The sequence below is a fragment of the Pocillopora damicornis genome, chromosome 12 (genome assembly GCF_964200805.1).
Source record: "Pocillopora damicornis chromosome 12, jaPocDami1.2, whole genome shotgun sequence".
In the NCBI taxonomy this organism is placed as follows: Eukaryota; Metazoa; Cnidaria; class Anthozoa; order Scleractinia; family Pocilloporidae; genus Pocillopora; species Pocillopora damicornis.
The window spans coordinates 8,812,724-8,832,281 of NC_142681.1; the positions used below are offsets into that span (position 1 = coordinate 8,812,724).

Sequence of the window (19,558 nt, forward strand, 5' to 3'; positions counted from 1 at the left end):
GCTGTGTGCATATGGCACATGGATAATTAAAGGGAAATAGACTGCTATCTACTATGTGCCTCATGTCAAGTAAGGCCTTCACAGATGTCCACAACTCACTACAGAATATTCATCTATTTTCTCCCTTTCGACACCATGCCATCTTGTGTCTGTAACATGATCCAAAGACCAAGTGTTGGGGGTCACACATACTTCATAACAACCACTCATAAATTATCTGGTGAGCTGTAAATTGTCGAGAGAAAAAACACTAGAAATTGTAGAATGACAGCTCTTTTCATATAATGATATGTCTTCCCTCAACTTCTCAAATTCAACAAAAAGGCAGTCTGCTGAAATTCTTACTTTGACTGGACCCTGATTAGTGGGAAAACTGTCCCTTCCTCAGTATTTTTCTTCCTTACTTACCTTCTAAACATTTCAAACTTTACCTTGGCATCCTAGATACCAAGCATCACAAACTACCTATCACATTCTTAATTAAAGTAACGATTTCTAAACCTCAAAACAAGACAAAAAAAGAAAACGACAACCACAGTACCAAAGAAGCCCAGAAGTGCAACACCTGTAGAACCCTTTGACCCCTAAGGGTGTCTAACAACTAAGTTCTCCTTACAGTATCTCCCCTGAATCACACATTCAGGTCGGGAGAATAAAGCAAACGATCACTGACTAAAAAAGCTCTTGATATGTTATAGAACTTCTCCTTGCCAGCACCATAGGAAATGTATATAGAACAGTATGGAGAATATGCATACTGATGGAAGGGTTAATAGTCCACATCATGTGCAGAATTAAGGACACCAATGATAGCTTCAAAAACAAACTGACATCAAGTTTATTAAAGAGTCTGGTTGCAGCAAATTGCCTTTATTTATTATTTAATATATTAAGTATTGCATAATTTTTCACCCAAAAAAATATGTTGCAATTTTTATGTACATCAATGTCCTTGCCTAAGATTTAAACTGAGACTGAAAGTTAAGACAGAAAAGGAATTCAAGATACACTTTAAATAAGTTCATTATTGACAAAAGGAAAACCGGTGTGAAGTACCAGTGGTCACCATTACAGAGCTAGAGGAAACAAGGCTGAAAGTAATTTGTCCATAAAAATTTGTTTTCATGTGGAATTTCTCAGTTTTTATTTCTTGTGGCTGTGATCCAGTTGATGAGAGATACCAAGTTGTCGTGAAACATGGATTAATCCATCCATTACACCATCCACCAGTCTGAATGACAGAAAGAAAGCTATTATGAGAAAGTTGAAATGTTTGACACTATTGCCTCGAGTATTAGTTTCATAGGTAAGTACATTGTGTGAATAACTAAACATATAATTTTTCTAGGGTAGACAAACAAGGTCAGAAAAAAGTCATACTTGAGAAAGAGGGATGGGTAACCCTTTAACTACCAGAAGTGATTAACATTTAACTTCTCCCTATAATATCCATACATTATTGAGCAAACAGGTGACAAGAATATTAAAAAGTATTCGGTAGAATTTGTTATCTTGATCTAACTCTAAATTCTTGTAACTTATTTACAAAAAAATGTGTAGCAGCTATAGGGGAGAGTTAACAATCAGATCTTGGGAGTTAAAGAATTGTGGAAGATCAACACAGACTGATTTTGACAGACTAGGCTTAATTTTTCAAGGAGAAACAATAAAATGGTTACCTCACTCTTTAACAAACTTAATAAGTTATCTACTGATGTCACCCACCTGTCTATAGGTTTGATAATAAAGGGTATTGCACTTAGTCCCACAATAGTTGTCATCCACATTTGGGCATTAGGAGGCACTCCTCTTGCATATCTGCTAAGAGTGAACCTAGATGCCGCACAAATCCTGTTGATTGTAAACCCTGGGATGATCACTGAAGCCAACCCCTGCCAGATGGCTGCCTCTACCATGGTTTCAACTGCTTTGCGTTTCTGAAGGTAGCTGGACAGATGGGTACTTTCCTGGTAGCATTGCCTCCCTTTGTCGATGGAGTCTGCCAGGCAGTAGGTGGAGGCAACTCCATAGCTACCAAGGTACATGAACCGAGGAATGTGGGAACGGAATGCCTCACCAAATTCATTGGCATATCCTGATGGGTATCAACAAATCTGAATGAAAAATATTGAACTAAGCAATGATTATTAGTGGCTGGGGTCACATTTGGTATAGAAGAAGTCATGTTGGTCAGTAGTCTTCACCCTTTCCATCCTAACATGAGCATTCATATTTTCTATATTACTCTCTTATGGTGATGACAAGGAGAGAGTGAAGGGAGACAATTATGCACCTGGTTAATATGGGAACTTTCACTAAAATGTTTAGTCTTACGGTTAATAACATCGTTTTTTTTTTTTAGGGGGGGGAAGCCTGAGTTGCAGATACAAGGCAGGAAGAGAAATGAAAATGCAAGGAGAAAACTAGGCTTACAAATGAATGGCAGAAAAATGTTGGCAGTGGTTAGTTCTAATATATCGAGAGCCTTGTAACAAACTTGTGACCAAATTTTCACAGAAAACACAATTTGGAGATACAAATAAATAGTTCCTATGAATTTGTAGTCTTCAGCTAAATTAAACAAATTTTTTGTTACTTTCATTTTGTTTCAACTTTAAAATAAACTAGGTCTGAGAAACTTTAAACTGAAGTAAAATTTAAACCACAATCCAGACAATCAAAATTATAGCTTGTTTGAAAACAAGCCTGGCAAAGGTTTTCATACAAGTCAAGCATATTTGGCATATACAATTTATAGGGCTTGTTAACAGAATTTCACCCTTTATTGTTTCAATACAGATCTTACCCAGATCAAAAAAAGCAGGGTAATATCACATTGACAACAGAAAAACATGATTAGTTCAGCCAGGTTTATGTTCAGAGAGAGTAAAAATTGGCAACAGAAAAGGAAAAACACTGATTTTACATACTTTAGGGTTAAATTAGGCACCAACCTACATTTTCGTTGTTCTAGATTTGAAAGGTGACAAACATCAATCTTAAAAACTTCTGTGAAGAAAACAATTTCAAACCAGGTTTAACAAAAAATGTTTAAGCTTTTGTGTTTAAATTATATGGGGTTTAAATCCAGTGGAAAATCAATTCAACCTTCTTTTAAGATCTCCGAGACTTGACTGTTGACTAATGAATTACTTTTAACTTCTGACAAACACCATCTCAAGAGGCTGCCTTCTGGTGATTTCTTGAGGTCAATCCTATTTTACAACCTAATGAGTTCAAAAGCTACAATTATGATAATGGAAGGTGAAAATATCACTTGTCTGATTCAAATCTATCTAAGTCACTCAAAACACAAGAATTGAACCTTGTGTCATTTCACGCTCTAGTTAGCTTACTCACTGATAGAGAAGGAAGTGGGTTAATGGTTCACTAATTTTGCAGGTATTTTAAGATAAGTCCTCTGACACATTGAGCTATTAGATAAACTAAATGCAATTTAAGTAAACTTTTATTGCAAACAAGATGTACACAATTTAAAGCTTTGTGCTAAGTTAGTGGAAGACAGAAAAACAACAGTTAGAGCAAATACTCAAAATCAAACAAATTTAGTGATGGCTGTCAGTTTCAGAGAACAGTAGAGTTTAAAAGGTAAAATACTTGTTTTAAAAACAATGAATTTTTAATAAAGGAACACTATTTATTATTAATAGCTCAAGGAACCAGGTTTTTCTGTCATTTGGTAAAAGTTCAACACTTAGCATTCTGTTTGCATTTTAATGAATAGAAACTGTTTACTGATGAAAATGAACACCTGCTGAAGACTTGTTTCAAACACTGGACTTGCTTTTAAGTACAGCCCCTTAAAACCTAAGATAAACAAATTGTTTTGACAGGAGTAGTGCTCCTGCTGTGGTCCATGATCACAGACACAGAAAACCAGTGAACAACACTGTAAACCAGTCTTACTTGATAACACAGGAATGAAAACAAAATTTTAGCCCCAGGAAGCTGCCAGAGTTTGCTGCTTTGTTAGTGTCCAACTGAAACAGCTTCTTTTAAGTCAAAAGTTGGAACCAAATGGCTTGCAATTTTTAACATGAAGGTATGTGAAGTTCTTTACTTTGTTTTACACAAGTTTCACTCTGGAATCAGAACTAGTAAACTTATACAGCTGATTAACTTGCAAACAATTTATTTATATGGCGATTCCATCCTTCACTGCTTCTAACTAGAAAAAGTCGTCATACATGACTGGATGAGAGGAAAGAGACAAAGCATGAAACTCCCTTAGAACGCTCTGCTACACAAATATAACTGTATTCACCAGCAAAATTCAACCATCAAAATCCTATTAATATCCTTTGATTTGACTAAAACAGGAAGTTAAAACTCTGCTTTAACAGAAGTTTAAGAAAGTTATGCAACCAGTAAGGATCCAGTAGAAAGGGTTGACCCACAAGGCCTTGGAATAAATTCAAATCACAAGGTTTTCCTTTTTTCAAATTTAGAAGTGCTGGAAACCTTACATTCTCACACGTGCAAAAATGACTTCAACTATATTGCTTCTCTAAACAGAAAGCCTCCATAGATTCCAGGTGTCCTATATTTCAAACAGGTACCTTGCTTAAATCGCAATCAATTTAATTCACACATATTGATACAAAATATTCCTAGAAGCATCAGCTGCCAGTGTGTTTGCTTGCTACTCATTTCTGAAGCACAAGCTTCTTTAAGTAGACAAGGAAGTCAAACATTCAGCTAGTATTTATTGTCGATTGGCTTCTAGACAACCATTGGAGAATACTGGATATCCACTGTTTAACTCACAAAGAAACAAGAAAAAAAGCCGAGATTTTAAGAAACTGATAGGAAGTAGATTTCTTTACTTCAAAATCACATGACAAGAAGTGAAAATGTATTCTTGTTGATTAACAGCTCACTATTTTTTGCACATGTTGTGGAACAAGATCAAAGCTACAGCTAGTAAAGCTGTGAAGTTGTATTGCCAATATTAATCTGAAGTAATTTTTACAAGAAATAGGTAAATTTCATGGGTCACATTACGTAACAGTTTACAACTACCTCAGAGCTTATCCTGAATAAGGGTGTACATGAAGCAAGTTAGCATCCAATAGAGATAGCCCCTAGCCTTTTGAAACCATGGTTGTCCCTTATAAAATTGTCAGGTTCAAAAAATGTAACACAAAGAGAGGACAAGAGAAATGAGAACTATACATTATCACCAATAAAGATTGCTACTTCTCAAATTCAACTTCATTTGCATAAATCCGAAATTAGTCTACAGCACTTTGACCAAAAAGATCTCTTTCTTAAGGATAGAGTGAAACATCAAATCCTTAAAAATTTTGTCAAAAAAAGATGGAAGAACAAAAAGAGTACCTACAACACATGTTGAGGACAAGAGACCCTGTCCCTAGGAAAATGGGATTTTGCACAAGTTCCAAACAGTTTGTTAAAGTTCACTGATACTTTTTTGTATGGGTGTCTTGGTATTTTGTCAAAAAAATCGTGCATAAAGCACGCTAACCACCATGCCACACGATTACAACGTTTGAACTTGGTTAAGAATCTCCCAAAAAGAAATCACTGTAATTTCCTTTCACCACTAATGTAGGTACGAAATGTGTACTTTCTATAAGCCATGTTATTTCCAGAAGATCTTGTAAACAGTCAATAAAAGAGGTACCTCAAATGCAGTCATCCCTAGAGGATCTGGCAACTTCTCATGTAAACCAGCTCCTGATGTGTTTTGAGGAAATTAGAGAATTTTGCGATGAAATAGTACAATTCTCCGAAACGGTTATGTTTGGATAAATTGATGAACAGTCTAAAAAGCCATTTGTAAGAGTAAGAGCAAACAGCTGTGCATTCTGCTTTAATTAATGATGTCTAAAATGGCTGTCGAGACGAAATAAGAAGCTGTTGACTTTCTTCTCCAGTGCCCATCTTAAAATAAATTCAGAGCTTACCTAGATATCTCAACGATGTATCCCTGAAAACATCAACGTCAGAAACCTCGATATCGGAAACATCTTGCAGCTTTTCCGCCATCATTCGTCCGCCAACATGATTTTTTTAAAATTTATTGTCTCTCACACAAGCCTCGTCTCCACGAACGTGGTAACTTCGTTTCCAGGATCATCTCCAGGGATAATGCTCGGCATTCCAACCAGCCAATCAGATTACAACATCGAATGTAAACATCACAACGAGTCAATTTGTTTTGGACACGACAAAAATTTTGTTAAATACCTAACGTTTCTAATGCATGCAAAGAGTTATCTAGCCTAATATTAAGAGGACTGGTGAACCGTTATTTAGCGTCCTGAATCAGTAACCGTGAAGTGAAAACTATTAGCGAAATGAATCAACGAAGATCGATGGAGACTTACTTCGAGGTTAGTCTTACAATTTTATCGCTACCTTAGAATTTTGAGACTTCTCTAGAGAAAACCAGAGCTCTAGGCAGTTTGCAAGAAAAAGATCTCATTTTGGCAGACAGAGGTATTATTTTCTCCCGAAAGCTTGTGGAATCTAAAGAATCATTGATCCAATCGCGCAAAGTTACGGCATTTTAGTCTCCAGACCTGACGTATGCATACTTTCCTCGCCACAAACGTAAGTTTGCAGATTTGTGCCGTGAAAGTTACGCAAAATAAAACTCTCTCATTTGGCGTGTCTGCAATTAAAAACGCTTTTTCTAGCAGTACTTTTGATCAGATCGATTAAAAAACGAAATCAGTTTTCTAGATACTTCGATCCGTTTATTCAGCAAGCACTGCAAAAAAACACGGACCTATTATTAAAAATGACTAATATATGAATGAATTATGAATTTGGCCTAACAAATGCCTTGGAAACTCGAACATTTCTTCTATCTACCAGAAAGTGGGGAGATGGTGAGCTTATAATGAATTAGCATTCCTGCTTAAGAAAGAAAAAATTCACAACCGTTAAGTCGCTTCCTATCAAAGGTGTCTGGCCCTAATTTAATACCGTTACAAATGTGTTAATATATTCATTATTTGACTTAAGTCATCCTTCACTGCTGGACAGCAGAAACCTAATTTGCCCTTGAAATGCCTGTTAAATTATCAAAATGTGCACCTGTCGTATTTCCCTTGAAGTGCTTGGTGGACTCAATGTATACCTGTCCCACCCTTGGGAGAAAATTCAGATAAGTAATAACATGATTTCGAGTGCAATTTGGTGTTAATAAGCAAGAGTAAATTTTTCAAAGACAACAAAATTGCATGAACTTGTAGGGCCAGTGCAATTTGTAGTCTTTGAGAAATTTACAACTGCTTATAACACCAAACTGCGCAAAAAATCATGTTACTTGTTAGTAATTTACATGAAAGTAAAGGCAGACAAAACTTTGACAGCAGGCATGCTATCTGTTAGTTGCACCTGTGTTAAAAAATGCACTTGTTTTCAGCCAATCAGATGTGCATAATTATTTCATTATATTATTAATTAGAAAATATTCTTATATGTTGAATGACTCTCACACAATGAGCCTTCCTAAAGGTGCTTATAAATGCAACTATGGTTGCTACCTCGGCATAATTTAACCCAATATCAATATTCTGTACACTAAAATATGAAAATTTTTCAGAATGGGAACAACAAGCAGGAAGAGACATCAATGCAAGATACTTTTCAAAACAGCAAGCAGTCAACTGAGGATGACACTAAAGGGAAAGGAGTAGATTCTCAGACTGGTGATATTTCAAATAGCTGTAGAAAAGTATTAACATCAAGCAGGGCTACCAATGCTGTTGCCTTCCACATTCCCACAGGGCAACCAGTTTGTAGGCCACCACCAAAGCATTTTTGTGACCAAACTACAGAAAGAGAAAACATAAGCCTTGAGAGGCTCACAGAGAAACAAATAATGGCTGAAAGACGGAAGAAAGTGAGTTGATTAAATTGAAACATTCCTATGGTATAAAAAGAGTTGGATTCAGTAGATTCATTGCTTTAATCTAAAACTTTTGGATGTGGAAATTCATTAATTCAAAGTTTAATTCAAATCCCACAAATTTATAATAAAATCATAATCATAATAATAGTTCTTAGGATGCTTTTGACAAGTTTCCATGCATTTAAATTGAAAAAATTCAGTTCCCTTCAGGAACTGGCCAGTGGCCCAACAAATGACCTTATCTTTCAGCAAAAATCATTTCTTGCTCCGTCTGTAAAACGAAGATCTAATTTCTCATAGTGATATGTGGAACAATTTAGATTGAAAATTTTGGTTTTTTTTTGCCACTCTCTTTAACTCACTAAATTAGGTAGTTTGAAAGACAAATAAACACTTTGTCTTCACATTTCATTTTATCTTCACAGCAACAAGTGGAACAGAGACTGAAAAGAATCCATGATCGACAAGAAGCTGCTCGAAAGCTTGCACACAATGTTGAACTCCTCCTACAACAAAAGTCTCTCATAAGTGCTGGGAGAGGCACCAGTCATGAGACACCCAAAATGACGTCTTCTGAACTTCTTGCTACGGCTCGTCATGTTGCAAAAGATTTTAGAACTTTGACTTGTCAAACGACAAAAGATCTTGCTGTAGATGACAAAAACAACAACTTGTCAAAAGAACACCCACCTAAAGTCAAACCCAAAAATCAGAAGGAAAAACATACAAGCTTGAAAAAATCATCTGTTCATGACAACAGGAGCATCGCATTTACTGTTGGATTTGATGAAGAAAAGCAGCCTCTATCTCCAGTGCCCAAAGCTTTACAGAAGACATGCGCGAAGGACAGAAGTAAACTCACTGCTCAAGAACTAGACGAAAAACAGAGAAAGGCTATGGAAAGACGAAAAGTAAGTGAATGCAATTAACCATTTAACTCCTGAGATGTTATTGTTAATTTCCCCTTTCGCTGCTAAACTTTTCTTTGTAAATTTTTTACAAGAACTTGGTGTTAAATCAAGATAACAATTTCTACCTGCTGAGTTTCTGTATTTAAATCACAATTTACATGTAAATCAATTCTGGGAGTAAAGGGTTGGAGGAATTTTTAGAAAGCATACCAAAGAAAATTGGCCCTACTATACCCAACAAATGACTCAAAATATTGCGTAGGAGTTAACACCTAAAACCTTTGCACAAGCTAAAAGATGTCTTACCTTTGAAAATCAAATCTTGAAATTGGTTTTGTTTACTTCTAGAAAAGACAAGAGGAAAGAGTTAAGAGGGTTGTGGCAAACCGTGAAGCACTGTTCAAGTTGGCCTCTGACCTGGAGACATTCATGATATGGAATGATGCTGAAAGAAATGAATTGAGAACGCGTAATGAAGGAGAACAAACACATGAGGCTGCTCAATTAGCAAGTGAAATTGCTGATAGCTTTGATAGATTGAGTCAAAGGTATTCAAGAGATCTGAAGCAGGCTGAGGGTTTTCCAAGTGGTTTGTGGGGAATTAAGCAATACTAATTAATTAGTTTCTAAGTGGATTGAAAAGGTTTCTATACATTGATTTGCACTGTGGGCTCATCAGATTTTTGGAATTGTGTGAATGATTTCAGACCAAATTGCACTCCGATCAGTTCAATTACAATTAAATATTCTGCTAAACAACTAAGATCAGTAAGATTTTAGGATTAAGTTTTGACAGTGGTCAAATTAACTGACCTTGTAACATTATAAAACAGAAAAAAAAAGTGTGTAGTGAGTGTGCAGTTAAAATGTTATGAATTCACACATTTTCCCAAAGTTTTCATGCATGCAAAAAATTTTTACTGTACAACTCTAAAAAAGTGACCCCTTGAACCATTTAAGGAATGTTTATTGTATCATGTTGGAGATCAGGTAACACACATTACCCCAGAGAAATTACTATTAATAATGACCACTGACAGTTCAGTGTTCACACAACTGATTGGCTGATTCAACCGCATAACTAATTCCAAAAATATTTTTCAAAGAGTGTTCACGGTTTTCTGAGCTTCATAATAAATAAACTATACAGAATAGTGTTCAATATAATGGTGGAGACTGTGTTGCTTAATCATCTCTATTGGTGTCTAGCTCACTTCAGAATTGAGTTTTTGACAATGGTCAAATCAACCAAGCTTGTTTTGTTCAAAAAGAGAGGTGTGTAAAGAAATGTGTGGATATTTACTCTAGAAGTTTCAGTCCTGCATGCATGCAAGAATATTCAATTCAATTAACATTACATTGTTCAAAATCATACTTCCTGTTGACAGTTTAAAGTCTTAAGTTCCATTCCTTTCAGGCCTTTGATAGAACTAGGAAACATGTAACTTACAATATGTGTTATAAATGTAAAAATGTGAATATGGTCTTGCTAAACCTTGCAGTTAAACAGTTCTTTGTAAGTGGAGTTTCCCACTGGTAAGTCACTTGAGACAAGAGTTGAAATTTTCAACCAAAAAAAAAAGTCAATAAAATTTTATTCTCAAGTTTTTGTGGAAGTTCTCCTTCGAAAGCCTAAATATGTACTAATAGGAGAAGTATATCCCAGAAACCAGGTAACTTGTATCACCAGTATTCTAAAGAATACCTAATAACTTTGTTTGCATTCTGGGACTCTTCAGAGTGACCAACTCTTCTTAAATTGTCTTCAAACATACTTAAGTTTCAACTACACAGGTGCAATTACACCCAAAAAAAACTCAGTAACATAGCTGCACATGCAAACCACTAAGTGCAATTCACAAACAGCTACTGGTCTGATTATTGCCACAAAAGCATAATCATTTAAGTTAAGAATACCTTCATCTATAGCTCCCAATGGTTAAAAAAGATTGCCAAAAGATAAACAGAAGAGGAGTAAGACTTCACAGTTGGTGGCTTAATTTCCATGGATGTTTCAAAATCACAGCATCAACAGAGAAGTCCAGTTCTTAGAACATTTGAAAACAATTTTCAAAAGGTTAAGTTACTCTTGAGAGCACAAAATGAATAAGTGGTAAGTATCATAAATTCCTATATTCAATTTTTATAAAGTTTAGATAAATAAATTATTTTCTGGGCATTTTAACCAACTGCAGGAGGTTAAAACCTACTGACAATAAGTGGCAATAGTCTTGGCACACACCATGACTTTCTTACTTTATTTTCTTTTAACACCTTCCATACAACTTCCCCTCTCCCCCAATTCAATTTCGCCCAGTTTTAACAAAATGGTCACTAAAGGCTGTCAACCACCTACTAAGGGGAGGCATGCCAACTACTTTTGCTGCTCATTCATTTGCCACTCGATTCTTTAGTTTATCGGGTCCCCAAGATTCAAACAGATTCTCTTCATTGCTATCCAGTTCATCGTAAACAGTTGATATAATTCTTTCAACTTTTGTTCGTTTTACATGTCGCTGTAACTTCTCACCATAGTAACCCAAGCCTCTCTTACACTTTGGTAATTGTCCTTCAGCAAAAACAGGTTCTGTGATTCCTTTCTGAGATGAACCAAGACATCCACCCTCTTTCCAGCCTTGCTTTCTCATCATTTGGCCTCCAAATCCTTTAGTGTGTTTCTCAAACCCTCCTATTTGATTTAAGTCAATATCATTTCCTTTCCTCCATTGCTTTTCTATACGCATCTGAAGAAGGTCTCTGGAATCTTTGTCACCTCCACCTACAAGCAAAATAATATTTTGTTTTTTCCATGAGCTGTATAGTCACCTTTGCAACTTGAAAAAGTTTGGCTAAATCTCTTTAGATCATTCTTTCTTAGCCTAAAGCAGACTGTCATTGTTTGCACAGACACAAGTGTTTCTTACCAGCAAGAAAGTTAGTGTCTTTTGAATTCAGCTGAGAAAAGGTCTGCTAAGAGTCAAGCACTAAAAATGGCATACTCCTAACAAATGTCCCCTGACTGCAGGTGGAAAAACAAGTGTCCTAGAGCACGAAAAATGAGTGCCTGCTCACAGGCTAATTCTTTCGTATTGATGTTTATCTTCTCCATTCTTAGCCAACATTGATCCCTTTTGATTGAATTTCAACCATTGTATTTTCTTTCTCAAAGAAAAATAATTCTTGCTTGAAGATCTCCTTTCAATCAACAACAGTATCCCAAAATCCAACATTAAGTAAAGCAATGCAACTTCTTTAATGTGAGAAAACAAAACTTTTTGCAGTAAAAATTCAATGTGGTTTCAAGTTGGCAAGCATTAGAGACTGAAAAACATTGAACTTATTCCAGATATAATAATAGTGTAGCAGCTTTTAAGTACATCTTATACATGGCTATTCTTTCCTCTGTAAGTCTTACAAATAGTGACATCTAAAGAGACACAAAAGTATACCAAAGCATATTAATAGTAATACTTGCAGTGTTCCCAGTAAATACTGCATGCTTAAGAAGTCAATGTTTATTAATATCTTTTTTTTTTCCTAGCCATTAACTTCCTACTAATGCTTTTTAAGGGGAAAATTGTAATGACATTCATACCTGGATTTTCATAAATTTCCATATCCACATCCCAATCATCTGCAGTTTCCTCATCAAAGTCTGCTTCTTCATGTTGTTTCCAAAATGCTGCATCAGTGTAAAAGACAAGCCCACTACCACCTTTCTCCCACTTAAGTTCAATATCCTCTTCAAATAATCTCTCTTTTGTGCGTTCCTGACTTGTGACATCATTGTGCAATGATTCATGTCTCTCCCATTCCTCTTCATCGCTCTCACCATTACCACCACTGGCATAAACCACATCATTATCTTCTCTCTCAGAAACATTTTCATCATTATCCTGTTTGGAACTTTGAGTTTCTGGTCTATCAGTAGTTAACAAAGAACTCTCCCTCAGTAAATCACTTTGTTTTGCATTCATTCCCAAGTGGTGGTCTCTGTCATTTGGTGCTGATTTCAAAAGAACCATTCCATTTTCCAGGCTTGTGTAATCCAGTGGAACATTGCTGTACTTCTTTTTGGACTTTCCCATAGAAAAATTAAGATCTAGTTTTTTGATCACATGAGGAGGTAGCTTGCAAGTTCTTATCAATTCCCTAAATATAGACAAGGATGTTCCAACATTTCCATTGGGCATCAAAGCAGGAGGGTGAAGCTCTATCATTTCCCTGAGGTCATGTTGCGAAAACTCTAAGTTTGTCCTTTGTTTTTTTCCTTGTTTTGTTCTAAAAAGGTCTTCTGAAGAACCTAAGAAAAAGAAGGAACATTTGTAACACATGAGCTAAAGTGTTCTGTATAAGTTAAGAAATAATACTTATTTTATTCAAGGATAGGCTAGAAAAGTTTAAGGAGGGAGAGGATCTCAATTAAATTCACAGATTTTTTGAAGCATGACATTTTCATGGCTAAATATTTGACATTGTATTTATAGTGAAATTTCAAGTATCACACATCTCTCCCCAATGAACCTCATTCTTTGGGAAATTTAGCAACTACTCTATTTCATCTGGCAGACAAAAACCATTAAATTTTTTTTATTCCCTGATTTCTTTACACAGAAAAGACTAAAGCTAGCTCTCACTTTGAAGATGTAAACAATGACTGTGCTATAGTGTGCACATCTATGAATTTAAATTGTTAAGTGCAGCAAATTTGATTAGGTTGGAATAAAGAGGTTTACAAGACACCCAGAGCTCTGAGTTTTCCAGAGGTCTGGGAACTGAGTTTTTGTGACGCTCCAACTGATGGTAAGTCAAAATATCTACCTATGAGCCCTAACAAAAAGGTTAGCTCCGCATGAAACGCAAGGCTGGCATGAATACACTAACTTAGCTCTCAATTTAATTAAGTTATGGGTGGCATCAACACCAACCTTCTCCCTCTTTAACTCTAATTTTTGATATAAATGCCTTAGAAGGGAAATATTTTCCATGTCGGTCAACCCAGTTCTTGCCATGATAACAATTGATTAGGTCTTGAAGATTTGTCTTTAGGATAAATATGACACAGCACGTGGTCGAGGACGTCTTAATTTCTTTATCTTCACCACTCGATCCCGCCTCATGTCTGAACTCAGGACGATGACGGAAATGGAAACACTTAAAACCCTTTGATTCATCGTTGATGAAGTTAGAGAACATTGCTCGCAAATCAGAAGAGTGAAATTCCTTTGGAATGTTACCCACGATTGCATAGCAGTCCTCTTCTTCCTTTTCAGTTACATTTTTCCCGCTTAAGTCTTCCATAGCTAGAAATTTATCGACAAGACGAAACAGAAGGTTCGTTTATGCGCGCCGCCATCTTGTTTACAGTTACCGAAAGGGGTTATGGGTATTTATCTGTTGGTAGCCAGGCCTTCCCTTAGTTACAGAGGGTAAATAATTATCTAATTCGCATTGAAGACAGCTACAAAATGCCGATCACTAAAAATCCGAAGAAAAGTGAACCGTTGTGGAAGGAATGGGATTATAAGGCACAGAAGAAGGGTGTTCATCATACGGTGTATTCCGTGAACGGCGATCGGTACACTGGTGACTGGGACAAAAATCAAAAGAATGGTAAGTGGCTATGGAATCGAAGTCTACCCATGCATCTTACAAATTTGCTCGTGCAGAAAGCATTCGTATTCGATAGCTTGATATTTACCTTTTCAACATTACACTCATCAACTGGCTGAGGGAAAAGGCATATGAGCTCGAATTATATGATGTTTTACAACATTCTTACATTGTAGTTTTCGAATGTTTAGCCCAGTTGAAGTCCCAAACATCCTGACGCACATTTGCATTACAGTTTAGTACAACAGTTTACAGCTATTTATAGGTTTGAAAAACAAAATAAAGTAATCACTGCATGCAGTTAGCCACAGGTAGTCGAGGCGAGCAGTGGTTTGACGCATAACAGAATATCTAGCAATAATACAGCAATACAAAATGAAAGGTGCATTTCAGTAGCAGACAAGTATCTTAGCTGCATAATGTAAAAGGTCTTATTAACAGAACAATAAATCATTTCCATCGATTATAACAGATAAGTGAGGAAGAAAAACATGTATGTGACCAACTATACACCTTTAGAAGAGAAGCAGCCAAAAAAAATTTGAATAAAAAAAGAGGAAAGTATTACTTTAAAATTCATTTCATATATTTCATATTCAAATGAGAGATATTTGGCAAATATGGAGAGATCTACTCCTTCAGATTATGTTGGCAATCACAGCATACAATGTTTTTATTTCAAAAGGAAAGGGAACTATGACATGGAAGAAGTCAGGTGCTATTTATGACGGAGACTGGAAGGATGATCATCGTTGTGGATTTGGTACATACAGTGTTCCTGAAGGAGGAGGATACAGGAAAGTTTACTCCGGTGGATGGAAAAATGATAAGAGACATGTATGTATCCATGGCATTTATAGAAATGTTCAGTTACTCTCAGCTACAATTTTGATAGAGTTTCTAAGAAAACAATGAAAAAATCTAATTTTTATTCAAGTATTTTACAGTAGGTTTTGGCATCCCTATTCCCTAGAAAGGTCATGTGGGAAAAAGATAATGGTCTGGTGTTGAAAATGGCAGTGCAAGAGCTTACATGTAAAGGGCTTTTTTTTCTTTTGGCAGGGGGGGAGGGGAGTGTAATCAAAGTAATAAAAAATGAAAGTATGTCAGTAGACCAAGGTTCGACATGATAGGAATATCTACTTCCCCAAGAAGGTTGACACAGTTTGGTGACTTTGCTGTGGGAATTTTACTTGTTTGTTTGTTTTTTTTATTGTTTTGATTACCACCTGTAGATTGCAAAGTGCAGAAATCTTGCTACTTTTAGTAACATGTGAATATTAGTATTGCTGTTATAGTAAAAAGGGTGCTATTGGAGTTTCTTAACTGATGTAAAAAATACTGGTAAATTGTGTTTTTTTTTCTTTTTTCTGTATATAACTGATGTGTCTGTTCATAATAAATTTTTTGTTGTTTCTTTTGCAGGGCTATGGAACAAATTTCTACTCATATAATGAATACTTCGAAGGAGAGTGGTATGCTGATAAACGAAGTGGGTGGGGAAGAATGTACTTTTCTGATGGTTCAGTTTATGAGGGAGAGTGGTACAACAACATGAGAAATGGTGAAGGAATGCTCAGACTAGGTAAGCTTGTTATTCATTGGTGCCTTGTAACAGGTGAACCTGCATGAAGGGGGATATCATTTTTCTTACTTTTTGTGATTGGTTATGTATCAGTATTGGTTGACATGAACTTCCTGTAGGTCATCAATTTACTATCATAATGATATATCAGTTTAAATTTTTGTCATGGTTTGAATGGAAATTTAAGCTGGTTTTCCATTTCTATGGAATTTACTGGCCATTATCTCTTTGCTGGTTCCTTTCACCCCCTGGAGTGACCAACAAGGAATTTTTACACAATATCTTTACATTTTCAAGCAGAAAGGCAAAAGGCAGTCAGAAAAAGATCAATAAAGAGATATTTCTCAATTTAACAACAAATTCTCAGAACTAGAATCCTATGCAATATAAGGGGCACAGTACAGAGAACTTATTTTTAGATCTTAGGTGTGAAAGGGTTAACAAAAGTGGCTGCTACTAATCTGAAGAAGAGCATCACAACAACCTGGACTCTCAATTCATTCTTGTGTCACATTAAGTAAGTTATGGTACTTGTTGCTTGTTCAACAGCAAATGAAAATCGATATGAAGGTCAATGGAAAGACGACAAAAAACATGGCAAGGGAAAATTCTTCTATCTTGATCGAGAGCAGATGTACACTGGGGTATGGTGTGATGACATTCCAAAATGTGGCACTGTGGAAGATTTTGGTCGACATGAGGCTCCAAACCCAACAACATACCCATTACCTGAGGTTTGTGTCTTATTTGTGAAAGCAAATAGTGTTGAAACATAATGTACAATGTAAGGTTCTTTTCACAAGTGGGATGCCAACATGATTTATTTATGAATACTGTTAAGATTTGAATCTTGTATTTGAATGCTCAACCAACTGACCATCTGAGAAATCGTTGTTGAGCCAGGCCATGTAGGTTCTTTCAGAGCTCTCAAGTCTCACACATTGAGTGTGAGACTCACGCAAACAAATTCAATCTTATGCTCTTAGGCTGAAATTGTTTTTACTCATGCATTTAAGGTTTCTGATTTAAACTATTGATTTTGAGATAGTAAACTGCTGCTTAACAGTTAGATACCTAACAAATAACTGTAATAATTTTAAATATGATGTCATCATTGTTCCCTTTGTACTGGCTTCAAACACTTTCCAGCTGAAACTCTTGCTTAGAGCAAAGGAATGCATGTCTTAGCTACTCCATTTTGTCACAATTTTCCAAGGGAGTATGCCTCCATTCTCCCTCTGGAGGGTGATGCCCACACTGTCACAATCAAATGCTAGGAAGTCAAGAATCTTACTCTTTGCCAGCAAAATCAACTTAAAAGCTCTGTTCATGATATACAAAAAAAGTTTTGTGTGCTGTCAAGATCAGCAATGTCAAAGGTGTCCAGTGAGAATAAAAAGTCTATCATAAACAAAGTGCAACAACATAAATTTGGACTTAAACTTACTGAGCAACTCTTCACACCCTTAAACATCAGTATGCATATTCTCCAAACTGTTCTCTACATGTTACCTAAGGTTCTGACAAGGAGAATTTGTTTAACAATAAAGAGAAAGAAAGAACTTCTTCAGTTGATGATCATTTCCTTTATTCTCATCACCTTAATGTTTGATTCAGGAGTGATATTGTTAGGAGAAATTAGATGCCAGTTACACCTAGGGGTTAAAACTGGTTAAACTATTTTCACGAGTGTGGGAAAAATATTAAGTCCTGAATAAAAATTTTTTTGCATAATTTTTCTCTTTTTTTTCACATACAGTGCAAACTACAAGACACAAGAGGAGTAATAAAAGAGGCAGAAGATACATTTCTTGATGAACAACAATCTTAGTAGATTTATTATCATTTTATTGAGTTGTCCCTATATTTTTGCACTGTACATAACAATAAAAGCCAGAGGTGTAGGAATTTTGTAACAGATAAAGCCTGATCTATGAATGTGTCCTTAAAAGAAGAAAATCAGCATAGCTAAATATCCATACCAAAATTTTAGCTTAGACTAAAACTTTTTAACTAATCATGAAGAAATACTAGAACATGGAAATACCTAGGGTAGGATTGAGTGCAAGTTATTCAAAGATGCCTGACTAGTGTATAGATTTGTACTGTAGAAATCAACCAATTGTAATCTGGAGAGTCTTCTGGATTCATTTTAAAAGACTTGCACAATGTCTTTCAAGAATCAACTTGATCAATTTTCTCACCAAGAAAATCCCCTCTGCTTTATGCAGATTACAATAATGTTTACAAATGTTAGCAGATTGTTTACTCTGGTTTAGATTTGTTTCTGTAATGTACAATGCACCTGCATCATGTAAATAAATATAACAAAAGATAACTTAATAAATTTTGTACAGCAACCTACTTGATACTCTAGTAATCATTACCAATTCAGTAAAGTATTCTGTTGATGCTGGTTCTGAATACAGTAAAAATAAATAATACCAATTCCTTTGTAAGATGTAAAATTGTGGTCAAAAGAAGGAGAAATACAGCTAAACGGAATGGACAGGACCTCAATTCCCAACCTGTTTCAATCAATTTTTTATCATACAAATACTGCCAATGTCCATGCCTATACCACTTTGATTCAATAGGCTGAAGTTAAATTATTACTTCACTGATGGAAACAAATAAACCAAATCACGGTAAATTTGCAAAATCAGCAGCAGAAGTACTAGCCATCATAAACAACTACAAAAAGCCTTCCCCTGATTTGGAAAATTTCCTAAGAATGAAATCACATGTGGTTATTCTTAAACAATGTTACATAATGTTTAAGAATTTTTCAGAGTTCTTTGTTCAGTATCAAAGGAATTTTGCATTACCATGCTTAAGTGTTAAATGGAAGCCCCTTTGTCTAAAAAAAAAAAATCATTGTTGCATTTTACAATTATTTATAACTATTCCACATTTAACTTTATACAAAGAAAAGTACCCCACAGAAAAGTCAGAGCAAATGAGATCACAATGCACTTATGACCAACAATGATGACACCCTGAAAACACCGGTGGTGGTTTAACCCTTTAACTCCCAAGATCTCATTGCTAGTTCTCCCCTCTACCTGCTACACATTTCCTTGTAATCTTTTTTGGGTTTTTGATGATAGATCATGAAGACAACTTCTTCCTGATAAGTCTAAGTATTCTCATTACCTGTTTGTTGGATAATGTGTGGATATTATAAGGTAAAGTAATATGTTCATCACCTCTGGGAGTTTCTATTGTTTTACACCAATTTGTATCTTATCCCTCCAAAAATGATTATCATATCCTGTCCCTTTACAGTTTTGATAGATTATTCAGAAAAAAGGTTATAAGGAAACACAACATATAAGCTAGAGGGTATTATCTTCAGTTGGGATAAAAATTATTTTATCAATTTACAAGGAAAATAGAAGCAGCAAAGGAGAGGATTGCAAGTTAGATTTTGGGAAGTGCAGTAAGAAAAAGGAGCATGGCAATAAAAAGCATAACACACTGGGTGTGTGCCATAAAACTATCTCAAACCCGGTGATTAGGAAATGGACTGGCTGCTGG

At 35.6% G+C, this 19,558-nt stretch overlaps 5 protein-coding genes across 7 annotated transcripts in view; 2 read left to right on the forward strand and 3 right to left on the reverse strand.

The window, feature by feature from the left end:
• Nucleotides 1–837: 837 nt before the first annotated feature.
• On the reverse strand, nucleotides 838–6,110 carry LOC113676128 (mitochondrial fission process protein 1). Its single transcript, XM_027192742.2, has 3 exons — nucleotides 5,952–6,110; nucleotides 1,726–2,095; nucleotides 838–1,231 (listed from the first exon to the last, which is right to left on the reverse strand). The coding sequence occupies exons 1-3, from the start codon at nucleotides 6,034–6,036 to the stop codon at nucleotides 1,144–1,146; spliced, it is 543 nt and encodes a 180-aa protein (XP_027048543.1). The 5' UTR covers nucleotides 6,037–6,110; the 3' UTR covers nucleotides 838–1,143.
• Nucleotides 3,836–10,424, forward strand: LOC113676129 (uncharacterized). Of its 2 annotated transcripts, none has more exons than XM_089189892.1 (4): nucleotides 3,836–4,063; nucleotides 7,601–7,900; nucleotides 8,335–8,820; nucleotides 9,169–10,424. In XM_089189892.1, the coding sequence occupies exons 1-4, from the start codon at nucleotides 4,058–4,060 to the stop codon at nucleotides 9,433–9,435; spliced, it is 1,059 nt and encodes a 352-aa protein (XP_089046018.1). In that variant the 5' UTR covers nucleotides 3,836–4,057; the 3' UTR covers nucleotides 9,436–10,424. The 2 variants fall into 2 exon arrangements, with proteins under 2 accessions (XP_089046018.1, XP_027048545.2); XM_027192744.2 differs by lacking the exon at nucleotides 3,836–4,063 and adding an exon at nucleotides 6,162–6,380.
• On the reverse strand, nucleotides 9,772–14,198 carry LOC113676126 (G patch domain-containing protein 3). The gene is made up of 3 exons (XM_027192740.2): nucleotides 13,749–14,198; nucleotides 12,416–13,123; nucleotides 9,772–11,599 (listed from the first exon to the last, which is right to left on the reverse strand). The coding sequence occupies exons 1-3, from the start codon at nucleotides 14,119–14,121 to the stop codon at nucleotides 11,208–11,210; spliced, it is 1,473 nt and encodes a 490-aa protein (XP_027048541.2). The 5' UTR covers nucleotides 14,122–14,198; the 3' UTR covers nucleotides 9,772–11,207.
• Nucleotides 14,199–14,207: 9 nt separating this feature from the next.
• LOC113676127 (MORN repeat-containing protein 3) lies at nucleotides 14,208–18,518 on the forward strand. Its single transcript, XM_027192741.2, has 5 exons — nucleotides 14,208–14,433; nucleotides 15,119–15,270; nucleotides 15,859–16,018; nucleotides 16,568–16,752; nucleotides 17,778–18,518. Exons 1-5 carry the CDS (start codon nucleotides 14,289–14,291, stop codon nucleotides 17,847–17,849), a joined length of 714 nt encoding a protein of 237 aa, XP_027048542.2. The 5' UTR covers nucleotides 14,208–14,288; the 3' UTR covers nucleotides 17,850–18,518.
• The window catches only part of LOC113676130 (calcium release-activated calcium channel protein 1), a 3,973-nt gene continuing 2,240 nt past the window's right edge, over nucleotides 17,826–19,558 (reverse strand). For both annotated transcript variants that reach the window (XM_027192745.2, XM_089189894.1), the window contains exon 2: nucleotides 17,826–19,558. This exon is cut by the window's right edge and continues 489 nt beyond it. In XM_027192745.2, the coding sequence (XP_027048546.2) occupies nucleotides 19,523–19,558 (36 nt within the window). In that variant the 3' untranslated portion in view covers nucleotides 17,826–19,522.